At 48.2% G+C, this 23,635-nt stretch overlaps 1 protein-coding gene across 1 annotated transcript in view; it reads left to right on the top strand.

Moving 5' to 3' along the window:
• Nucleotides 1-18,194, top strand: part of cybrd1 (cytochrome b reductase 1) — a 42,591-nt gene extending 24,397 nt beyond the window's left edge. Inside the window, exons 3-4 of the mRNA XM_072475675.1 lie at nucleotides 9,677-9,831; nucleotides 17,051-18,194. Of these exons, the coding sequence (XP_072331776.1) occupies nucleotides 9,677-9,831; nucleotides 17,051-17,345 (450 nt within the window). The 3' untranslated portion in view covers nucleotides 17,346-18,194. The remainder of the gene's footprint in view (nucleotides 1-9,676; nucleotides 9,832-17,050) is intronic.
• The last annotated feature ends 5,441 nt before the right edge of the window (nucleotides 18,195-23,635 follow it).

Here is a 23,635-nt window from a genome sequence, read left to right as displayed (position 1 = left end):
CCAGGCCAAGGCAGAGAAGATAATTTCTACAGCGACGCCCATGCAGTGACCAAGAATGTCATCAAGCTGTGCATTGGCATCCTAAAGATGCGGTTCTGATGCCGCAACCCCCTCTCCCAAAACCCGGCACACCCAGTCCAGCCCATCCCTCACACCCTTCAGACAGAAGATTGAGGTAGGTTGCAGTTTTGGTGCGAAGGTGTTTAATCGTGACCATCTACAGCATTGTGCCCTGACCCCTGCCTCTAACCTATGTCCTGCACTTGTGCCAACTTTAAAAAAAAAAAAAAAAAAATTTTATTCTCCCTTTTTCACATTTTCTCCCAAATTTACACCAAACAATAATCAGTAACGAATGTAATGTCAATCCCCATATCAATAACAACGATCCCATCCTCCCACCAAACCCCAGGCATTGGCCCGCATGTTAACATAAACAAATGACAAAAAGGAATCGGGAATCACCCATAGTCACCATTAACACATACAGGCCCCCTCCCCCAACCCTCCCAAGCCCCCAACCCCCCTAATGTTCGATGTGATCTAATTCGCGAAAGTGCATAATGAATAATGCCCATGAATTGTGGAACCCCTCCATCCTTCCCCTCAGTTCAGATTTGACCTTTACAAGCGTCAAGAATTCCAGCAGCTCCCTCCGCCACGCCAGGGCACAGGGTAGAGAGGTTGATCTCCACCCTAACAGGATCCAGCTTCGGGTGATCAACGAGGCGAAGGCTACAACATCTGCCTCCGCGTCCTTTTCCAACCCCGAATATGGCCTCCCGAGGGCCCGTCCAGTTTCACGTGCACCACTTTAGAGATTACCCTAAACACCTCCTTCCAGTAACCCTCAGCTTTGGACAGGACCAAAACATATGAACGTGGTTTGCGGGCCCCCCACCCCCGCAACGTTCACATACATCTTCTACCCCATCAAAGAGCCGGCTCATCCTCGCCCTTGTAAGGTCCGCTCTATACACCACCTTCAGCTGTATCAGCCCTAACCTCGCACACGAGGTGGAGGCATTTACCCTCCGGAGCACCTCCCACCAGAACCCCTCCTCCATACCCTCTCCCAACTCTTCCTCTCACTTTGCCTTGATCCCTTCTAACGGCGCCTTCTCCCCCTCCAACATAGCCCCGTAAACCGCCGATACTACCCCCTTCTCCAGTCCCCCTATTGTCAGCACCTCCTCCAGCAATGTGGAAGCCGGCTCTACTGGGAAGCTCTGTATCTCCTTTCTGGCAAAGTCTCGAACCAGCATATATCTAAATATTTCCCCCTGCTCCAGCCCATACTTCGCTCCCAGCTCTTTAAATCCCGCAAAACGACCCCCAAGAAATAAATCTTTTAGTGTCCTAATTCCTTTCTCCTTCCATCTCCGAAAATTTCCATCCCACTTCCCTGGCTCAGATCTATGGTTCCCCCAAATCAGCATTTCCCTTGACCCCGCCCTCAACCCAAAGTGCTGTCGAAACCGCCTCCAAAGCACATGTGCCAACTTAACTGGTGTCTAATTTTCTTATCTTACATGGCCTAGAGCTCATTCTAGGTGTGACCCAGGACAACAGATCAGACGTGGAGGGGGCCTGCTGTGTACCTCGCCCTCTGACCTGAGGTGCCTTTGCCCTCTGTCTATCAGATGTGCCTGTGTCAGCTGGGGGAGATTCAAAAGCTCTGAGCTGATCCAGCAACTCCCCTGCTGGAGTCACTGGCATGGGCCCCATCACTTCTACCTCCCTCAGGGTGCTCGATGGCCCCAGGGCTACTCCACAGGGTGGAAGTGAGGCCAAAGTGAGCTCCGGTGGCTCCACCGTCACCTGGCGCTGCCATTCCTGGAAGCCCGCTCTTGTGTCAACCAGGGTCTCATTGCCCTCAAACATGGAGCACTGAGACTGTGCCAGGTCCCTCTGGCATATCAGGTCAGTCAGCGCCTGGCCAATGCTCTCGACACCCTCAGCCACGACCCTTTGTGACTGGGCCAAGCTCTGGAGCACCGCAGCAATGTGTTCACGGTACATGACTGCCTGTGACTGGGCTCCCCGGGCCTGAACCTCGGCCATCAACCGCACAGAATTCCCCAAGCCTTGGATGCCTTGACCCATGGCTGTGACTTTTTCACCCAGGGCTTCCACCGCAGACTCGGTGGCACAGCGGTTAGCACTGCTGCCTCCAGCTCTAGGAGCCCGGGTTCAAATCTGGCCTCAGGTGACTGTGTGGAGATTGCACTTCCTCCCTGTGTCTGCGTGGGTTTCCTCCGGGTGCTCCGGTTTCCTCCCACAGTCCAAAGATGTGCAGGTTAGGTGGATTGGCCATGATAAATTGCCCCTTAGTGTTCAAAAAGTTAGGTGGGGTTACGGGGATAGGGTGGAGGCATGGGCTTAAGTAGGGTATTCTTTTGAAGGGTCGGTGCAAACCTGATGAGCCGAATGGCCTCCTTCTGCACTCTAAATTCTATGATTCTATGCCCATTTAGTGTTGGCCTGGATACCAAGCATTGTCAGAACCGTCTTCTGCGCCCGAGGACGGTTGGATTCCTCCTACTGCACCTGCAGGTGCTGGAAAGTTGCTGACACCCCTTCCTGTAAACCTGGCTCTGTGTCTGCATCTCTATCTGTGATGTATGGACTACAGTTGTTTCCTGGGATCGGGCAGCTCTCCGACCGACCAGTCCCTCTGGTGTCCCTACCATCACCTGATGTGCTGCAGCATGTGTGATGTGTGCTTCAGATGGTGACTGAGGAGCCTCTTCACTAATATGATCCACTGAGGTGATGGTATCTGGGTTGGTGGAGGGTGCTGGTGAATGCAGTGCTGAGAAGTTGGTGTTAACCCCAGACTGGTCCTCTGGGGTATGCTGGGGTTGTAGGCACGGCAAGGTGCACCAGAGGACCAGGCTTCGTCTCTGGTGATCCTGCAAGACAAAAGGCAAGACACATGGTGAGATATCGGAAATGAGTGGTCTGGGGGACAGGGGTGACTCATTTGCTATAGGGGCATCACTTTTCACTGGGGGATCATGTTGATTGTCCCATTCTGATCTGCTCCTGGGAGAAAGCCTTCACTTCCACATCCCCGGCCACCTCCGTTGCCCTCTGTTCGGTGGCGATGAAAGCCCTGAGGTCCGGCTTGCTACCTCCGGTCTTCTCCCGCTCCCGACGATTATGGGCTATCTTTTCCTAGGGGGCACATAAAGGACATGGTGAGCCATGTGGAGGCGAGTTACATGGGGGTCTGTAGCTGGTGGCATGTGTGTGTAAGGCAGCTGGCCAAAGAGGACAATACACGTGTTGGAGTTTGGTGCAGTGTGTGTGTGCCTGTGTCCGTCTGTCCAGTTGACGTCTGTGGGCGGTAGCTGCCTGTCCACCCTGGGGACGAGGGTGTTCCGCCTCTCCTCCACTGCTGCCAGCATTCGGTCTAACCCGGCATCCCAGACGGGTGATGCCGCTCTCCTTGGGGCCATCTTTGGGCAGCACAGTAGCACAAGTGGATAGCACTGTGGCTTCACAGCGCCAGGGTACCAGGTTCGATTCCCCGCTGGGTCACTGTCTGTGCGGAGCCTGCCCGTTCTCCTCGTGTCTGCGTGGGTTTCCTCCGGGTGCTCAGGTTTCCTCCTACAGTTCAAAGACGTGCAGGTTATTTGGATTGGCCATGCTAAATTGCCCATAAGTGTCCAAAAAAAAAGGTTAGGAGGACTTAATGGGTTACGGGGATAGGGTGGAAGGGAAAGGGTGGAAGTGAGGGCGTAAGTGGGTCGGTGCAGACTTGATGGGCCGAATGGCCTCCTTCTGCACTGTATGTTTTATGTTCTAAAATCTTTTTGGCTAACCAGATTTCCCCCTTCTGTAGAACAGAATGGTCTGCTAAATCGTTTCCTTCAATTTTGTTACACTTATGAAAAATCCATATCTGGGGCGCGTTCTCCGACCTCCCGCCGGGTCGGAGAATCACCGGGGACTGGCGTGAATCTCGCCCCCGGCGTGTCCCGAATTCTCCGCCACCAGAGTATCGGCGGGGGCGGGAATCGCGCCGCGCCGGTCGGCGGGCTCCCCCCGGCGATTCTCCGGCCCGTGATGGGCTGAAGTCCCGCCGCTGTCAACCCTTGCCAGCCGGCGTGGACTTGAACCACCTACCTTACCGGCGGGAGCAGACGGCGCGGGCGGGCTCCGGGGTCCTGGGGGGGGCACCGGGCGATCTGGCCCCTGGGGGTGCCCCCACGGTGGCCTGGCCCGCGATCGGGGCCCACCAATCGGCGGTCTTCACTAAGGCGGAGGCTGAAGAAACATCCTCCACTGCGCATGCGCGGGGATGCCGTGAGCGTCCGCTGACGCCCTCGCGCAAGCGTCGCCCGGCGAAGACCTTTCGCCGCCGGCTGGCGTGGCGCCAAAGGCCTTTCCCGCCAGCCGGCGGGGCGGAAATCACTCCGGTGCGGGCCTAGCCCCTCAAGATGAGTACTTGGCCCCTAAAGCTGCGGAGAATTCTGCACCTTTGTAGGGGCCCGACACCGGAGTGGCTGCCACTACTCCATTACGCCGGATTCCCCCGCCCCGCCGGGTAGGGGAGAGTCCCGGCCCTGGTTTCCTTTCTTATTCCCTTACAATCATTCCTTTCTTATCCGCACTACACTAGCATATTCCTACACCACCTCCTTTTCTTTTTTGTCTATTCTCCCGGGTGTCCTGATGCATGAATCACAGAAAACTAGCATGCAGGTACAGCAGGTAATAAGGAAGGCAGATGGAATTTTGGCATTTATGGCAAAAGGAATAGAGTATAAAAGCAGGGAAGTGTTGCTGCAACTGTACAAGGCATTGGTGAGACCGCACCTTGTGTGCTGTGCACAATTTTGGTCCTCTTGAGGAGGGATCACAGTTAGTAGTCTTACAACACCAGGTTAAAGTCCAACAGGTTTGTTTCAAATCGCTAGCTTTCGGAGCACTGCTCCTTCCTCAGGTGAATGAAGAGGTATGTTCCAGAAACATTTATATAGACAAAGTTAAAGATGCAAGACGATACTTTGAATGTGAACATTTGCAGGTAATTAAGTCTTCACAGATCCAGAGAGAGTGGTAATCCCAGGTTATAGAGGTGTGAATTGTCTCAAGTCAGGACAGTTGGTAGGATTTCGCAAGCCCAGGCCAGATGGTGGGGGGGTGAATGTAATGCGACATGAATCCAAGGTCCCGGTTGAGGCCGTACTCATGTGTGCGGAACTTGGTTATAAGTTTCTGCTCGGCGATTTTGCGTTGTCACGGGTCCTGAAAGCTGCCTTGGAGAACGCTTACCCGGAGATCAGAGGCTGAATTCCCTTGACTGCCGTTCCCCGACTGGAAAGGAACATTCCTGCCTGGCGATTGTCGCGCGATGTCCGTTCATCCGTTGTCGCAGGGTCTGCATGGTCTCGTCAATGTACCACGCTTCGGGACATCCTTTCCTGCAACGTATGAGATAGACAGCGTTGGCCGAGTCGCACGAGTATGTACCATGTACCTGGTGCGTGTAATGGTGGTACCCATATTGATGATCTGGCACGTCTTGCAGAGATTGCCATGTAAGAAGTTTTACAACACCAGGTTAAAGTCCAACAGGTTTGTTTCGATGTCACTAGCTTTCGGAGCGCTGCTCCTTCCTCAGGTGAATGAAGAGGTATGCTCCAGAAACATATATATAGACAAATTCAAAGACGCCAGACAATGCTTGGAATGTGAGCATTAGCAGGTGATTAAATCTTTACAGATCCAGAGATGGGGTGACATCGAAACAAACCTGTTGGACTTTAACCTGGTGTTGTAAAACTTCTTACTGTGCTCACCCCAGTCCAACATCTCCACATCAGAGATTGCCATGGCAGTGTTGTCTAGTGTCGTGGCCGCTGCTCTGAAGGCTGGGAAGAGAAAGCATTGATGATTGAGTTCATATGGCAGCTGTGAAAGGCATCGCTGGGGGCGTCGCTGACCGAGGGAGGAGGCTGTGAAAGGTGTAGGGGGCGTCGCTGACCGAGGGAGGCGGAGAAAGGTGAAGGGGGCATCGCTGACCGAGGGAGGAGGCTGTGAAAGGTGAAGGGGGCATCGCTGACCGAGGGAGGAGGCTGTGAAAGGTGAAGGGGGCATCGCTGACCGAGGGAGGAGGCTGTGAAAGGTGTAGGGGGCGTCGCTGACCGAGGGAGGCGGAGAAAGGTGAAGGGGGCATCGCTGACCGAGAGAGGAGGCTGTGAAAGGTGAAGGGGCCATGGCTGACCGAGGGAGGAGGCGGTGAAAGGTGAAGGGGGCATCGCTGACCGAGGGAGGAGGCGGTGAAAGGTGAAGGGGCCATGGCTGACCGAGGGAGGAGGCGGTGAAAGGTGAAGGGGCATCGCTGACCGAGGGAGGAGGCGGTGAATGGTGAAGGGGCATCGCTGACCGAGGGAGGAGGCTGTGAAAGGTGAAGGGGGCATCGCTGACCGAGGGAGGAGGCTGTGAAAGGTGAAGGGGGCATCGCTGACCGAGGGGAGGAGGCGGTGAAAGGTGAAGGGGGCATCGCTGACCGAGGGAGGAGGCTGTGAAAGGTGAAGGGGGCATCGCTGACCGAGGGAGGAGGCTGTGAAAGGTGTAGGGGGCGTCGCTGACCGAGGGAGGCGGAGAAAGGTGAAGGGGGCATTACTGACCGAGGGAGGAGGCGGTGAAAGGTGAAGGGGGCATCGCTGACCGAGGGAGGGGGCTGTGAAAGGTGAAGGGGGCATCGCTGACCGAGGGAGGAGGCGGTGACATCTGTGATGCTGGGGACCTCTGGAGAAGGCTGACTTGGATCATCCACTTGGCACTCCTGGTTGAAGATTGTAGCAAATGTCTCAGCCCATTCTTTTGCAATGATTTGCTGGGTTCCCCCATCATTGAGGATGGTAATTTGGAGCCTACTCCAGTGAGTTGTTTTTTTAAATAAATATATTTATTGAAATTTTATAAACTAACATTAATCATATTATGAACAATCAAACAGCAAAGTCAAAAAGTTATCTTTCTTTCATCAAAATTGTGACATAAAACCGAACCCCACTTTAAACTAAACCCTCTACCTAAATCTTTAAAAAGGAAATAAATAGTTGCCAGCTCAGGTAGAATCTGCCCACCGACCCCTGATGGTGTACTTAATTTTTTCCAAATGTAGAAATGACATGAAATCTCCCAACCAGTCAGATGCACTAGACGGCGGGAGAGATCTCCAGCTAAGCAGCATTGGTCTCCTGGCCACCAATGAGGCAAAGGCGAGGACATTTGCCCCAACCCCAGAGTGAAATGCCGGTGAGTCTGAGACCCCAAATATGGCCCCTGTGGACATGGGCTTAGAAACACCTGAAGAACCTCCGACATAGTATTAAAAAAGGAAACCCAAAAACTAACAAGTTTGGGACAATACTGAAACATGTGAGTGTGGTTGGCTGGCGCAAGTGAGCAACGATCACACTTGTCTTCCATCCTGGAAAAACCCACTCATCCTCGCTTTGGTTCAATGCGTTGTGTGCAACACTTTAAACCGAATTAAGCTAAGTCAGGCGCAGGAAGAAGTGGAGTTCATGGTGACAGAGTGGTTAGCGCTGCTGCCTCACATCGCCAGCGACCCGGGTTCAATTCCAGCCTTGGGACACTGTGTGGAGTCTGTCCCTTCTTCGAGTGTCGGGTTGGCCATGTTAAATTGCTCCTTAGTGTTTAAAAGGGTTAGGTGGGGTTAGGCGTCGGCCTAAGTAGGGTGTTCTTTCAGAGGGTCGGTGTAGATTCGATGGGCCGAATGGCCTCCTGCACTGTAGTTATTCTATGACTCTGTGTGTATTTTAGTTTATTAACATTATCTGTGACTCTATGACCCGTGGGTTTGTCCGATTGCAGTAGCCCAAAACAATTTAAAGTCTCTCCCAGGCATAATAGGGAATCCACTTCTTGTTTCCTTCTCTCTTCGATACTCGGGATACGCAAACCGTCCAGAAAGCTTGTCATACTTGATTTGTCCAGAGGAGTTTCTGACTCATATAGGTCACGGTAATATGGTCTGAAAGCAGTACTGACCTCCAGAGGAGTGGAAACAGGATTGCAGTCTTTATTATGGATCATTGGGATCTCTCAGGAGACAGTCGACCACTTGTGTTGATGAGGCAGAAGACGACTGGCTCGCAGAAGGTAACCGTGGAGCACTGTATCTGACGTGCACAGCCTTACTAGTAGTCACCAGTTCAAATTAGAAGGGCGTTCCCTAACGTAGGAGACCCACGCCTCGGGTGCAGGATATTCCGCCTGAGCTAAAGAATCCGTCATCATCCTTCGGCTTCTCCTCCTCCTCATCGTCCGCAACCTTCGGTTGGAACTTCGGACTTTGCGGGGGAGGGGGGCGGGGGGTGAAATGTCATTACCTGCACCCACACAGGACGGGAATGATTGTATTCCCCGTGTCCCTTGCGGAATACGGGCGTCCTCGCTTGGGGTCGGGGAAGCTCAATTAACATAGTATATAAGGTCGACCAGTTCAAGACTGGCCTTCTCCGATCTGGCTGGGATACTACTGGGAGCAGTGTACCATAAACCTTGTAAATAAACTTTTGTTTCATTTGTTACAACTCGTTATGGACTCCCCGTGTTTTCATAAAATGATATGTTTCAACGAGATCACCTCTCATTCTTCTAAATTCCAATGAGCAAGAGTCCCAACCTGTTTACCTTTGCTCATGACAACCCCTCCATACTGGAGATCATCCTAGTGAACATTCTCGGAACCTCTTCCTTAAATAAGGGAACCAAAACCAGATGTGGTCTCACCAGTACCTCTTCACAGCTCCAGGGTCTCAGGTTCGATTCCCAGCTGGGTCACTGTACGGAGTCTGCACGTTTCTCCCCGTGTCTGCGTGGGTTTCCTCCGGGTTCTCCGGTTTCCTCCCACAGTCCAAAGATGTGCAAGTTAGGTGGATTGACCATGCTAAATTGCCCTTAGTGTCCAAAAAGGTTAAGTTGGGGTTGCTAGGTTACGGGGATAGGGTAGATACGTGGGATTGTGCAGGGTGCTCTTTGTAAGGGCTGGTGCAGACTCGATGGGCCGAATGGTCTCCTTCTGCACTGGAAATTCTATGATTCTATGAACCCCCTTGACATAAGAGCCAACATTCCATTAGCCTTCCTGCTTACCTGCTGCACCTGTGTGCTAGCTTTCTATGTTTCATGCACAAGTACTGATGGCTCTGAGTTTTGTACCCTTTTCCTACTTGTTGCATACCCTCTCATTTATTCTTAAGCTCTATGCCTTGGAATTTTGATACATAAACCAACAATATCCAGTCACCACTTCTCTGCCACCACTGTTGCCAACTAAGTTATTGTTGTCCAGACTCTTTGCTGCTCCAGGTTTAGATTGTTGACTAGCCCGACTGCATTTAATGAGGGAAAAAAATGACATATTAAATCAAATACTTGTTTTCGTAAAAACTTTAGAAAGATAAATAGTTAGTAACTATTCTTCTGTTGCTTGAGAACTTCAAGATCACTCGAGCTGCCATCTCATTTCCTTTCCTATTTTTCTACATATATTTGTACAGAATAACCTTGTAAGAATAAGGCTTACTCCTTCAGAAAGCTGCCGGTTCTTCTCGTGAGCTGTGAAAAATGTTGAACAGATTGATTCTCTGTCATATAACAATACAATAATTTCTTCTATTTTCAGCTACTATTAGGATTGTGCACTTTCCTGCTGCCCTGCACTCCTACATTTATCAGGACATTTTACATGTCATTTCACGTCGGTGTTGGTCTTTTCATCTTTGGAATGTCAGTTACTGCAGCCGAAATGGGAATAACTGAAAAACTTATTTTCTCTCTGTAAGTATAAACATTAATGTAATAAATTAAGTAACGGCTCCCCGGCCACCATCCCCTCTGCAGGGAGGCTCTCCGCATCCTGGATGTCCTACCTGCCCACACGAAGGCCGAAATTACCCTATTCACCCTTACAAAAAAAAGCTTTGGAAGATCAGGAGGGACTGAAACAGGAACAAAAACCTCAGGAGAATGTTCATTTTATGGTCTGCACTCTTTCTGGCAAGGGGAGCAGGAGAGCATCACCCCTCTTCAGGTCCCCTCACCCCGCCCGCCAAGCTGGCCAGGTTCCATTTGTGCATCGTGGTCCAGTCGTGAGTCATCTGAATACCAAAGTACCTAAATATCTTCTTGGCTGGCTTAAAAGGCAAGGCACCCCGGTCTGAACAGTTCCCCTGAGAATTCACTAGAAATACTTCGCTCTGTGTCACGTTGAGTTTACACCCTGAAAAGGACCCGAACTTCCCTAACAGTCCCATTATTTTCTTTATACATACAAGCAGATCTGAGACGAATAGTAACAGATCGACCATTTAGAGAGATACCTTGTCTCCCTATGCCTTTCCAGTCCTTTGACACCCGAAGCGCAATAGCCAGGGGCTCTATAGGTAGCGCAAATAACAACAGAGATAATGGGCATCCCTACCTCGTGCCCCTATAGAGCTGGAAATATCCCGCCCCAAGACCTCTGAACGGGTACCTCCACTCCACCTGATCAAACGCCTTCTCCGTATCCACTGAAATAATAACTTCTGGCACCTTCCCCCTAGAAGCAGTCATCACCACATTCAGAAGCCGCCTAATATTACTCGCCAACTGTCACCCCTTGACAAAGCCGGTCTGATCCTCAGAGACCACCTCTGGCACACTCCACTCCAATCGCCTCTTCAAAACCTTCATATCCATATTCAACAAGGAAATGGGCCCAGAAGACCCACACTCCATCAGATCCTTATCCTTCTTTGGGATCAAGCAGATGGACGCCTGCTTCACATGGCTGGCAATTCCACCCCGTGCCCACAAATCATTATACATCCCCAGGAGATGCGGTGCCAGCATTGCCAAGAGCTGTTTATAAAATTCCATCGGAAGACCATCCGGCCCCGGTGCCTTCCCCAATTGCATCAGGCTAATGCAGTCCATTATCTCCTGGAGTTCCAACGGTGCCTCCAGTCCCTGTCCCTTCCCCTCCTTCACCACCGGGAATTCCAGTCCATCTGGAAAGTTCTCTATCTCCGCACCCTCCACCCAGGCCTCGGACCTCCTACAACCCTGATAAAATGCCTCAAATGCCCCATTAATGTTTTCCAGGGTCGTCACCAGCCCCCCCCCCCCCCCCACAAAATCCCTGACATGGACTATCTTCCGTTTGGCCGCCTGCCATCTCAACTGACGGGTTAACAGGTGGCTGGCCTTCACCCCATACTCATAGGACAATCCCTTGTACGATGGAGCTGGCCCACTGCTTTCCCTATCGATACCAGATCAAACTCTACCTGTAGCCTCTTTCTTTCCGCCAACAACTCTCTAGTCGGGGCTACTGAATACCGCTGCTCAACCCCTGCCTCTCCGCTCTCTCCAACTTATCCCCGTGGGCCTTATAGGGTATCACCTTCTCTCCCCCCCCCCCCCCCCCCCCCCCCAGTCACCGCCTTCAACGCTTCCCAAAATGTGGTGGGCGAAACATTCCCATTCTGGTTAAACTGCACATAGTCCTCTATCGCCGAGGCTAGCTTCTCATAAAACATCTTGTCCGCCAGGATTGCCGAATCTTTTATTTAAAAAAAGGAAATTTAGCGTGGCCAATCCACCTACCCTACACATCTTTGGGTTGTGGGGGTGAAACCCACGCAAACACGGGGAGAATGTGCAAACTCCACACGGACAGTGACCCAGAGCCAGGATCGAACCTGGGACCTCGGCGCCGCAAGTCAGCAGTGCTAACCACCGTGCTGCCCGAGGATTGCCAAATTTAACCTCCTTCATGCCAGTTGCTGGGCCTGACTAATTTCGACCCTCACGTTTACATAATGTGACACATGATCCGATATTACTATCGCGATATATTCTGTCCCCAGAATCCCCAGGACTAACGACCACCCCACCACAAGGAAGTCTATTCGGGAATACACCCAATACATGTGGGAGAAGATGGAAAACCCCCTCTCCCGGATGCCTAAACCTTCACGGGTCCCCCCCACCCCCATCTCATCCATTAAAAAAAAAAAAAAAAAAAAAATCCAGATGTTACCAATGACTTGGGGCTCTATCTATTCATCCTTGGGTCGAGGAGACAAGTAAAATCCCTCCAACTGTTCAATTGGAGAATTAAGGTCCGGGATAGCCACCAGCGGGCCTGGTTACCGTGGAGGCTCCCCCGGACTCGGATCCCCTCGGCCCCCCCACCGGTCGGCCCCTGCAGCCAGAACGCCGAGGTCCCGCTGGGTGGGACCACGTGAACCACATCGGCAGGCACTCGGCCCGTTGAGCGCAGAGAATCGCAGTGGGGGGGGGTGTTTCAACGACCCCCAACCGACGCCGTGTCGCCCGCGCCTGGCGGGTCCGTGGATGATCGCGGAAGCCCCGTCGCGCCGGATTTCCGGCGTGAAGGGCTATTCTCTGCCCCCGCGTTGGGCACGGTGGGTCGGAGAATCCCGCCCCATGTCTGCCCTTAAGCTCTTCAAATGGGCAAACATCCAGGATCTTTTAACTGGGCCATTCAGCCCCCGCAAGTTTCATTCAACCCCGCAAGTTCCATGTCACCAATGCTGCTATTAAGATCCGGCATCCCAATCTAGCACAAAAATCTCTCTTAACTCCCTGCTTCCCCACCCCCAACCCTACCTATTCGTCTCTCTCTCCCCCCCCCCCCCCTCCCCCCTGCTTATATTTACTAGCATCCCTTCTAGCCTGGCAACCCCCACCTGGAGATCCAGAGGACCACACCCATGACTCCAAGACTACAACCCCCACCACACACACACAATTCTCCCCAACCACCACTCTTCAGAAAGAAGGGGTACAGCCCTCCTCCCACCAAAGCCCCTCTCAGCCTCTGACGCAGCAACCGATGGGCCCGATCCACCTGCAGGGACTTCGCAAAGACCCTCTCCTCGACCAGCTTCCCAAACATCTTTGCCACGTGGTCGGTGGCACTCGTAACCTCGACCCTCTCCGTCAATTCGTCTATTCGGAAATTTTGCTGCCTGAATTGATTCTCCTGTTCATCTACTCTCATGTTCAACAACTTATGGGCCTTTCCCAGCATTGACACCTCCGCCTCTATGGACATGATCGGATCATTGTGATCAAAGCCCTTTCTACCTCTTGGATCATCGCACCCTGCAACATCACAAGCTGCTCCACCTGTTCCATAGTCCTGCGAACGCCTGGTACAGGTCCTCCTGCATCACCTGTCGATGCTTCTTAAATTCCCCAGTGAACTCCAACTGATCCCTAAGACATAGGAGCAGAATTAGTCCATTCGGCCCATCATGGCTGATATGTTTCTCATCCACGGATTACTGCCTTCTCCCTATAACCCCATATCCCCTTATTAATCAAGAATCTATCTATCTCTGTCTTAAAAATATCCAGTGACTTGGCCTCCACAGCCTTCCATCGGCAGTGGGCAGGCGACAATAACATAGCAAGCGCACCATACTTTCTGTTGCTGCGGTACGAGGATCATCCACCTCTTGAGCCAAGGCTTTATTCATAGGTACATAGGGGCGGGGGAGGGTACCCTCGTCTTTGTGCCAGGTGGAAAACTTACCCAAATACAGAGATTCCGATTTCACCACAGAATCTCTACTCTATAGCAAGCCTGCATCATCTGAGGGTTAACGTACAGATTTTTAAAAATCTTGGAGTCAGAAATGAAAGTTTGCAGAGATGTGGCATTATAGTTATCATCTCACCTGCTTAACAGTTTTCAGCATATTTATTTAGATTGCTGTACATAATTAGTTTTGTGCATGTGCAAGTTTCTTGATTTACAAGTCACATGCTCTTGGCCTTCATACCTGAGAGGCAAATTTTCATCATGGCAGTTTTAAACTCAACCACTAGGGGGAAGGTGAGAGCAGCCCAGGACAGATCCTTTCCCTTTCGTTGAGAATAACTAGACGTTCCTGGTGCCTCCCTACAGCAGAACAAGCCCTGATGCGCAACCCCGGAGGATTACTGGCGCAAACCTAAGATGAAGCCCCCCCCCCGCCCTCAGTGAAGCTGCTGTTGTCATTTTGAAACCCATTTTCTTCAACCCCCCCAATTTCCTGTGAATCGGAACCATACTGATTGAGAAAGGGAGGCTGTTAAGCTGTTAATCATTTAGGAGCTGGTTTAGCACAGGGCTAAGTCGCTGGCTTTTAAAGCAGACCAAGGCAGGCCAGCAGCACGGTTCAATGTTTAATTAGGTTTTTGCTGGAGTCCAAATACCAAATATCACGATTTGCAGCAGCTACCTTAACAGATCTCATAAAATGAGGCATGGCAGGATACACAAGTTCAGCACACGTCGGTTTACATTCTTTCTCTTGGGCCAATTCCATTATCCTGGTACTCTACTGATCTTCAGTACTGCATTCTTACAGCATGTAGAGCTTCTACAAATACATAAAGGGCAAAAGAATAACTAGGGAAAGAGTAAGGCCTCGTAAGGATCTACAAGGTCATCTGTGTGCGGATCAATAAGAGATGGGTGGTATCCTAAATGAATATTTTTCATCAGTATTTACTGTTGAGAAAGGCATGGATGTTAGGGAACTTGGGGAAATAAATAGTGATGTCTTGAGGAGTGTACATATTACAGAGAAGGAGGTGCTGGAAGTCTTAAAGCGCACTAAGGTAAACAAATCCCCAGGACCTGATGAAATGTATCCCAGGACATTTGTGGGTCCCCTAGCAGAGATATTTGAATCGTTGACAGCCACAGGTGAGGTGCCTGAAGATTGGAGGGTAGCAAATGTGTGCCTTTGTTTAAGAAGGGCTGCAGGGAAACGCCTGGGAACTACAGACCGGTGAGCCTGTCTGTGGGGGTAAGTTGTCAGAATGATCTACATGCATTTAGAGAGGCAAGGACTGATTAGGGATAGTCAGCATGGCTTTGAGAGTGGAAAATCATGTCTCACGAATTTGATTGAGTTTTCTTAAGGGTCTACCAAGAAGGTAGATGAAGGCAATGCAGTCAACGTTGTCCACATGGACTTCAGCAAGACCTTTGACGAGGTACCGCATGATAGGTTGTTGCAGAAGGTGACATTTCACGGAATCCAGGGTGAGGTAGCAAATTGGATACAAAATTGGCTTGTTGTCAGAAGGCAAGGGTGGTTGTAGAGGGTCGTTTTTCAAACTGGAGGCCTGTGACCAGCAGTGTGTCTCAGGGTTCAGTGCTGGATCCACTATTATTTGTTATTTATATTAATGATTTGGATGAGAATTTAGGAGGCACGGTTAGTAAGTTTGCAGATGACAGCAAGATTGGTGGCATAGTGGGCAGTGAAGAATGTTATCCAGGATTGCAACAGGATCTTGATCAATTGGGCCAGTGGGCCAATGAATGGCAGATGGAATTTAATTTAGATAAATGCATCCCATTTTGGTAGATCGAATAGGGGAAGGACCTACTCAGCTAATGGTAGTGTGTTGGGGAGAGTTATAGAACAAAGGTCTAGGAGTACAGGTTCAGAGCCACAGGTGGACAGAATGGTGAAGAAGGCATTCGGCATGCTTGGTCAGAACATTGAATACAGGAGTTGGGACATCTTGTTGAAGTTGTACAAGACATTGGTAAGGCCACACTTGGAATATTGTGTACAGTTCTGGTCACCCTATTATAAGAAGGATATTATTAACCAGAAAGAGTGCAGAAAAGATCCTTACTCGGCTGCTACTGGGACTTGATGGTTTCAGTTATAAGGAGAGGCTGGATAGACTGGGACTTTTTTCCCTGGCGCGTAGGAGGCTTAGGGGTGATCTTATAGAAGTCTATAAAATAACGAGGGGCATAGATAAGGTAGATGGTTAACATATTTTCCCAAAGGTAGGGAGTCTAAAACTAGAGGGCGTAGGTTTAAGGTGAGGGGGGGGGGGGGGGGGAGAAAGAGAGATATAAAAGGGTCCAGAGGGGCAATGTTAGAGGCAGGTACAATTTTGTCTTTTAAAAAGCATTTAGATTGTTATATGGGTATAGAGGGATATAGGCCAAATGTGGGCAATTAGGACTAGCTTAGTGGTCAAAACTGGGCAGCACGGACAAATTGTGCTGAGGGGCCTGTTTCCATGCTGTACACTTCTAGGACTCTTAAGTGCCCTACTCTTAACTCTCCTCCAACAAATGTCCCTGTGGCAAAGGTCCTGCAAAGCCCTCAGTGATACATCCCTATTTTAATGTCCGTTTTTTACTGATCGCTTCCAATATTTAGCTCAAGTTCTTATGGTCAACACTTACCAATATTACTTTTAACCGTTAGGAAGTGCTCCTATCTTCCTTACGACAATGTAACTTTAATTTGTATCTCTCAACCAGAGGGGCTAGGAACATTCCAGCCCCAAGACCATTCTTCTAGCCAATCAGATTTATTTCTTGGCTTTCCTCCTAACTGCTAAATTATAACTTGTATCTTTGCTGGTACATCTAGTCCTCAGGCTGTCTTTTTGACAATTCAGCATTGTAGCTGTAGCTTTACTTTATTGGTAAGCCAGACTTGTTGGAGCCCAAAGTGTCCTAGCTATAACTTAATTTCACTTCCAAAGGACACATATGTTCTTAGTTACGTCACAGTATTTAGTACAACACACTCCAAAATTCACAAAATCAACCAAATACATCCAAATTAATTTATATCAATAAGGGTGTGCAACTACAATATGACCATTTAATCCTTATTAAACAAATGTGTCAATAAGGTGAAGTCAAAATAGCCAAAGCTATTTTTTTTAAATTGTTATTTGAAATACAATTTTATTTTACTGCTCTTTTTCTTTCCCTCATCTCCTGACCAACACTATCTTCCTCAGCACATTTTGATTCAATTCATGAACTTCCGGATTCTCGCAGCATGATTTTGTCTCCTAACATGTGTATGCTTTGAAAAACTCCAAATCCTGAATTTGGATGATATTTCCAAATATTTGTTTGAACATTTCTATAATAGAGCAGAGCTAGATGAAAATAATTACAATTATTATAACCAAATACTTTTTACAATTGCTTTTTCAGGCGGTCAGGTAGTAATACTACACTCCCATATTCTCAGTCACCTCCTGAGGCTATATTAGTCAATACTCTGGGAGTTTTCATTTTGCTCTTTGGAGGATGCATCTTGTGGATTGCCATACATCCAGAGTGGAAGCGCCCTCCAGAACATTTGAAAGAAAATGTGGGCGGTGAAGATGCATCTATCTTAAACAAAACAAATGTTTCTGCTGAAATCGGTAATGAAAATATTCCTGAAGGCATAGAAAGATTGAGACACCTTCACTTCGAAGATGTGGGTCAAAGAGCAACATTCTAAGAAATGAATTATAATTTGCTCAAATAAAAATTTAGTATTTAAAACTTTGAGCATTGAACAGTAGTCATTCCATTTTTTTCTGTGTTAAGTGAACATTCTTAGGACAGTGCTTGGGCTTGACATTTCTGGAACAAAGGGGGAAAATACAGACCAAAAAGAAATCTTTTGCTGATACCACAACCAAATACAGATTGAGTATCCTTTATCCAAAACCTTTAGGGCTGATTGCATTTAGGATTTCGGATAATTTCAGTTCTCGGATACTGCACATAAACCTGCATTACAATAGCCTATGTCTAGAAAGTAAGATATATCATTGTACAGAAAATACAAGATTCCTGTATTTTGACATGTTCACCACAAAAATTGCAAGGTAAACCGTGCAGACTTGGCATATCAAGCTCATGAGGTTCAAAATGTGTGCAGTTTTCAGATGTATTTGGTTTTCGGATTTACAGATAAAGGATACTCGACATGTAAATTCTGTATTAAACATCTTTATAGACATTCATTGCTGTTTATATATCTATTATTAACATTTAGATTTTATTCGCAGTGTTATTTGTGTAGACATGTGTAGTGAGGAAGGGCCAAAATATTGTTAAAGGAATTACTGCTATATTAAATACTTTTTTTGCATATATGTATGCAGATGCACATCTTCATGAAATGTAGAATGAAATATGTTTTCCATATTTTGATGGAAGTTTAGCAGGTGCATTTCGGCATCTTTGGCGAAGAATGTGCCATTTAAACTGATGATATATTTAGTACTGATCATTGTGCACTGTAATCATTGGCTTGTTCTATCTATATAACTGCACATAAATAAAGTATTAGTACATCTCCCTTGATGTTGCTCATATTTCTACCATCACTCTTTTTAAAGATGAATGCACAAAATAGATTAGATAGAGGTACATAACTGTAATCATAGATTTTGTTCCTATTTTTCAATAAATAAATTGAGTACTCAATTATTATTTTTTCCAATTAAGGGGCAATTTAGCATGGCCAATCCATCTACCCTGCACATCTTTGGGTTGTGGAGGCAAAACCCACGCAAATATGGGGAGAATGTGCAAACTCCACACGGACAGTGACCCAGAGCCAGGATCGAACCTGGGACCTCAGCGCTGTGAGGCAGCAGTGCTAACCACTGCGCCATGCTGCCCACCAGATTTTGGTAGTACTGATAAATTATTTCAGTTTAGCAGCTCTGGCATAGAAGTAGAATGATCCGCTTATGAGCCCTAGATTATACAACTCCAGACCAAGCAGCCTTGGATGCCCACCTTTTTATGGGTAGGAATTTAAGTGGCATGGATCCACCGTGAATATGTTAATGCCACATCTATACCACATTAATTACAAATTCCACCTGTAGGTTTGCCCACCAGAAATGTGCATCATGCACTGGAACACAAGAAAACAGAAAGTCCAGTTTTAGTGCATTACTTACACAATCACGACTATTTCAAGAATTGAAGGTTTGTAGAAGAAATCCTGAACAAATTTCTCCCTTCATAATGATTGATATTTTGGACAAATCATTGAAAAAAGCAGGAGTAGGCCATTCAACCCTTCAATGATTTTTTCAATTTCAAAATTTCAATTACCAAGCATTATGAAGGCACAACATCTTAATGTCGACATGTGTAATCAATATATGCCACTGGGAGCAAGTGTTCTCCACGGGGTGCCATGTCCACGAGGGCATGGCACAGGTGGCAGTACTGACTCCCTGTTGAGACGGAGTCTTCTGCAACAAATGCTTTCCGTCAGCTCATGGAACGGCCAACGACTCCCGTCCGCCTTGGCCTGTTGCTGGCCTCCCCTTCTGCCCCCCTCTTCTGCCTGATGGACGGCCAGGTCTTCAGGATGTGCACAAGTGACGCCGCCTCCAACCTGCATTTGCGTTGCAGTCGTCTTCGGCACCTGCCTTACGAATCCATACAATCTTATTCCTAATACTAGGAATTTCTGTTGCTTGCAAAGATATTTCCAAAAAGCATGATTTGACCATTTCATCATTCCATTTCCTTTATTGGGGCTGTGCAATGATTTATATTATGATGCGAGGAATTCAGCTGTAATGATGAACTTCCAGTTAACAATCTCACATTAACGGATATCAAAGATTTGAGTTGAATCATTAGAGACAATTTCATAAACTGATGTGTGCCATAGTGAAATATAAACAGGTTTCCACAATAGGTGGGGGTATTTGCAAACAAAACAAATAAAGGTCAGTTCACTTCCTTCAAATAATCTTCCACTCAATCAAAAAAGGAGCAAAAAAAAAAGCGCAGAAGAGCAATAGTAATAGGGGACTCTATAGTCAGGGGCACAGATAGGCGCTTCTGTGGACGTGAAAGAGACTCCAGGATGGTATGTTGCCTCCCTGGTGCCAGGGTCCAGGATGTCTCCGAATGGGTAGAGGGCATCCTGAAGGGGGAGGGCAAACAGGCAGAGGTCATTGTACATATTGGTACTAACGACATAGGCAGGAAGGGGCATGAGGTCCTGCAGCAGGAGTTCAGGGAGCTAGGCAGAAAATTAAAAGACAGGACCTCGAGGGTTGTAATCTCGGGATTACTCCCTGTGCCACGTGCCAGTGAGGCTAGAAATAGGAAGATAGAGCAGCTAAACACGTGGCTAAACAGCTGGTGTAGGAGGGAGGGTTTCCGTTATCTGGACCACTGGGTGCTCTTCCGGGGCAGGTGTGACCTATATAAGGACGGGTTGCATCTAAACCGGAGAGGCATAAATATTCTGGCCGCGAGGTTTGCTAGTGTCATACGGGAGGATTTAAACTAGTATGGCAGAGGGGTGGGCACGGGAGCAATAGGTCAGAGGGTGAGAGCATTGAGGGAGAACTAGGGAATAGGGACAGTGGGGCTCTGAGGCAGAGCAGACTGGGAGAAGTTGCTGAACACAGCGGGTCTGGTGGCCTGAAGTGCATATGTTTTAATGCAAGTAGTATTACGGGTAAGGCAGATGAACTTAGAGCTTGGATTAGTACTTGGAATTATGATGTTGTTGCCATTACAGAGACCTGGTTGACGGAAGGGCAGGATTGGCAGCTAAACGTTCCAGGATTTAGATGTTTCAGGCGGGATAGAGGGGGATGTAAAAGGGGAGGCGGAGTTGCGCTACTGGTTCGGGAGAATATCACAGCTGTACTGCGGGAGGACACCTCAGAGGGCAGTGAGGCTATATGGGTAGAGATCAGGAATAAGAAGGGTGCAGTCACAATGTTGGGGGTTTACTACAGGCCTCCCAACAGCTAGCGGGAGATAGAGGAGCGGATAGGTAGACAGATTTTGGAAAAGAGTAAAAACAACAGGGTTGTGGTGATGGGAGACTTCAACTTCCCCAATATTGACTGGGACTCACTTAGTGCCAGGGGCTGAGACGGGGCGGAGTTTGTAAGGAGCATCCAGGAGGGCTTCTTAAAACAATATGAAGACAGTCCAACTAGGGAAGGGGCGGTACTGGACCTGGTATTGGGGAATGAGCCCGGCCAGGTGGTAGATGTTTCAGTAGGGGAGCATTTCGGTAACAGTGACCACAATTCAGTAAGTTTTAAAGTACTGGTGAACAAGGATAAGAGTGGTCCTAGGATGAATGTGCTAAATTGGGGGAAGGCTAATTATAACAATATTAGGCGGGAACTGAAGAACATAGATTGGGGGCGGATGTTGTAGGCTTTCAAGTGTCAGTTGAAAGGAATTCAGGACCGGCATGTTCCTGTCAGGAAGAAGGATAAATACGGCAATTTTCGGGAACCTTGGATAACAAGAGATATTGTAGGCCTCGTCAAAAAGAAAAAGGAGGCATTTGTCAGGGCTGAAAGGCTGGGAACAGACGAAGCCTGCGTGGAATATAAGGAAAGTAGGAAGGAACTTAAGCAAGGAGTCAGGAGGGCTAGAAGGGGTCACGAAAAGTCATTGGCAAATAGGGTTAAGGAAAATCCCAAGGCTTTTTACACGTACATAAAAAGCAAGAGGGTAGCCAGGGAAAGGTCTGGCCCACTGAAGGATAGGCAAGGGAATCTATGTGTGGAGCCAGAGGAAATGGGCGAGGTACTAAATGAATACTTTGCATCAGTATTCACCAAAGAGAAGAAATTGGTAGATGTTGAGTCTGGAGAAGGGTGTGTAGATAGCCTGGGTCACATTGAGATCCAAAAAGACGAGTGTTGGGTGTCTTAAAAAATATTACGGTAGATAAGTCCCCAGGGCCTGATGGGATCGACCCCAGAATACTGAAGGAGGCTGGAGAGGAAATTGCTGAGGCCTTGACAGAAATCTTTGGATCCTCACTGTCTTCAGGGGATGTCCCGGAGGGCTGGAGAATAGCCAATGTTGTTCCTCTGTTTAAGAAGGGTAGCAAGGATAATCCATGGAACTACAGGCCGGTGAGCCTTACTTCAGTGGTAGGGAAATTACTGGAGAGAATTCTTCGAGACAGGACATACTCCCATTTGGAAGCAAATGGACGTATTAGTGAGAGGCAGCATGGTTTTGTGAAGGGGAGGTCGTATCTCACTAACTTGATAAGAGTTTTTCGAGGAGGTCACTAAGATGATTGATGCAGGTAGGGCAATGGATGTTGTCTATATGAACTTCAGTAAGGCCTTTGACAAGGTCCCTCATGGTAGACTAGTACAAAAGGTGAAGTCACACGGGATCAGGGGTGAGCTGGCAAGGTGGATACAGAACTGGCTAGGTCATAGAAGGCAGAGAGTAGCAATGGAAGGATGCTTTTCTAATTGGAGGGCTGTGACCAGTGGTGTTCCACAGGGATCAGTGCTGGGACCTTTGCTCTTTGTAGTATATATAAATGATTTGGAGGAAAATGTAACTGGTCTGATTAGTAAGTTTGCAGACGACACAAAGGTTGGTGGAATTGCGGATAGCGATGAGGACTGTCAGAGGATACAGCAGGATTTAGATTGTTTGGAGACTTGGGCAGAGAGATGGCAGGTGGAGTTTAATCCGGACAAATGTGAGGTAATGCATTTTGGAAGGTCTAATGCAGGTAGGGAATATACAGTGAATGGTAGAACCCTCAAGAGTATTGGAAGTCAAAGAGATCTAGGAGTACAGGTCCACAGGTCATTGAAAGGGGCAACACAGGTGGAGAAGGTAGTCAAGAAGGCATAAGACATATGCTTGCCTTCATTGGCCAGGGCATTGAGTATAAGAATTGGCAAGTCATGTTGCAGCTGTATCGAACCTTAGTTAGGCCACACTTGGAGTATAGTGTTCAATTCTGGTCGCCACACTACCAGAAGGATGTGGAGGCTTTAGAGAGGGTGCAGAAGAGATTTACCAGAATGTTGCCTGGTATGGAGGGCATTAGCTATGAGGAGCGGTTGAATAAACTCGGTTTGTTCTCACTGGAACGAAGGAGGTTGAGGGGAGACCTGATAGAGGTCTACAAAATTATGAGGGGCATAGACAGAGTGGATAGTCAGAGGCTTTTCCCCAGGGTAGAGGGGTCAATTACTAGGGGGCATAGGTTTAAGGTGAGAGGGGCAAGGTTTCGAGCAGATGTACGAGGCAAGTTTTTTACGCAGAGGGTAGTGGGTGCCTGGAACTCGCTACCGGAGGAGGAGGTGGAAGCAGGGACGATAGTGACATTTAAGGGGCATCTTGACAAATACATGAATAGGATGGGAATAGAGGGATACGGAGCCAGGAAGTGTAGAAGATTGTAGTTTAGTCGGGCAGCATGGTCAGCACGGGCTTGGAGGGCCGAAGGGCCTGTTCCTGTGCTGTACATTTCTTTGTTCTTTGTATTGATGACGGCTTTAAATTTGCCTAGGCCATCCTACTTGCCTGGTGAAGTAATAATAAACAAACTCCAATACCCTCCAAATCATTATCTAATTCTGATTATTCTTAAGATTAAATAATTTATCCTGCACAACTGCTATATAGGCCTACATGTTAAGAGGTGGATGAATAATTTATTATTGGGAAAAGAATCAGAAGCAATGTGAAATCTTTTTGTTTCACACAACGAGTTGTTGTGGATGGAAATGCGCTAACTGAAAGGATGGTGGAAGTAGATTCAATGGTGAAATCAAAAGGGAATTGGATAAACACTTAAAAGGGAAAAGGTTTACAGCAGTATGGGGAAAAAGCAAGGGGATAGAACTGATTGGATAGCTCTACCAAAGATATTGCACAGGCCCAATAGCTTTCTTGTGTGTTGTACCAGATTACGATTTTATATATTGTCAGTTGTTGACTCTTTGTTGCAACAAATAAAGACTG

The sequence above is a fragment of the Scyliorhinus torazame genome, chromosome 2 (genome assembly GCF_047496885.1).
Source record: "Scyliorhinus torazame isolate Kashiwa2021f chromosome 2, sScyTor2.1, whole genome shotgun sequence".
NCBI lineage: Eukaryota > Metazoa > Chordata > Chondrichthyes > Carcharhiniformes > Scyliorhinidae > Scyliorhinus > Scyliorhinus torazame.
The sequence above is the reverse complement of the archived record's forward strand: the minus strand, read 5'-3'. Positions and strand labels throughout refer to the sequence as shown.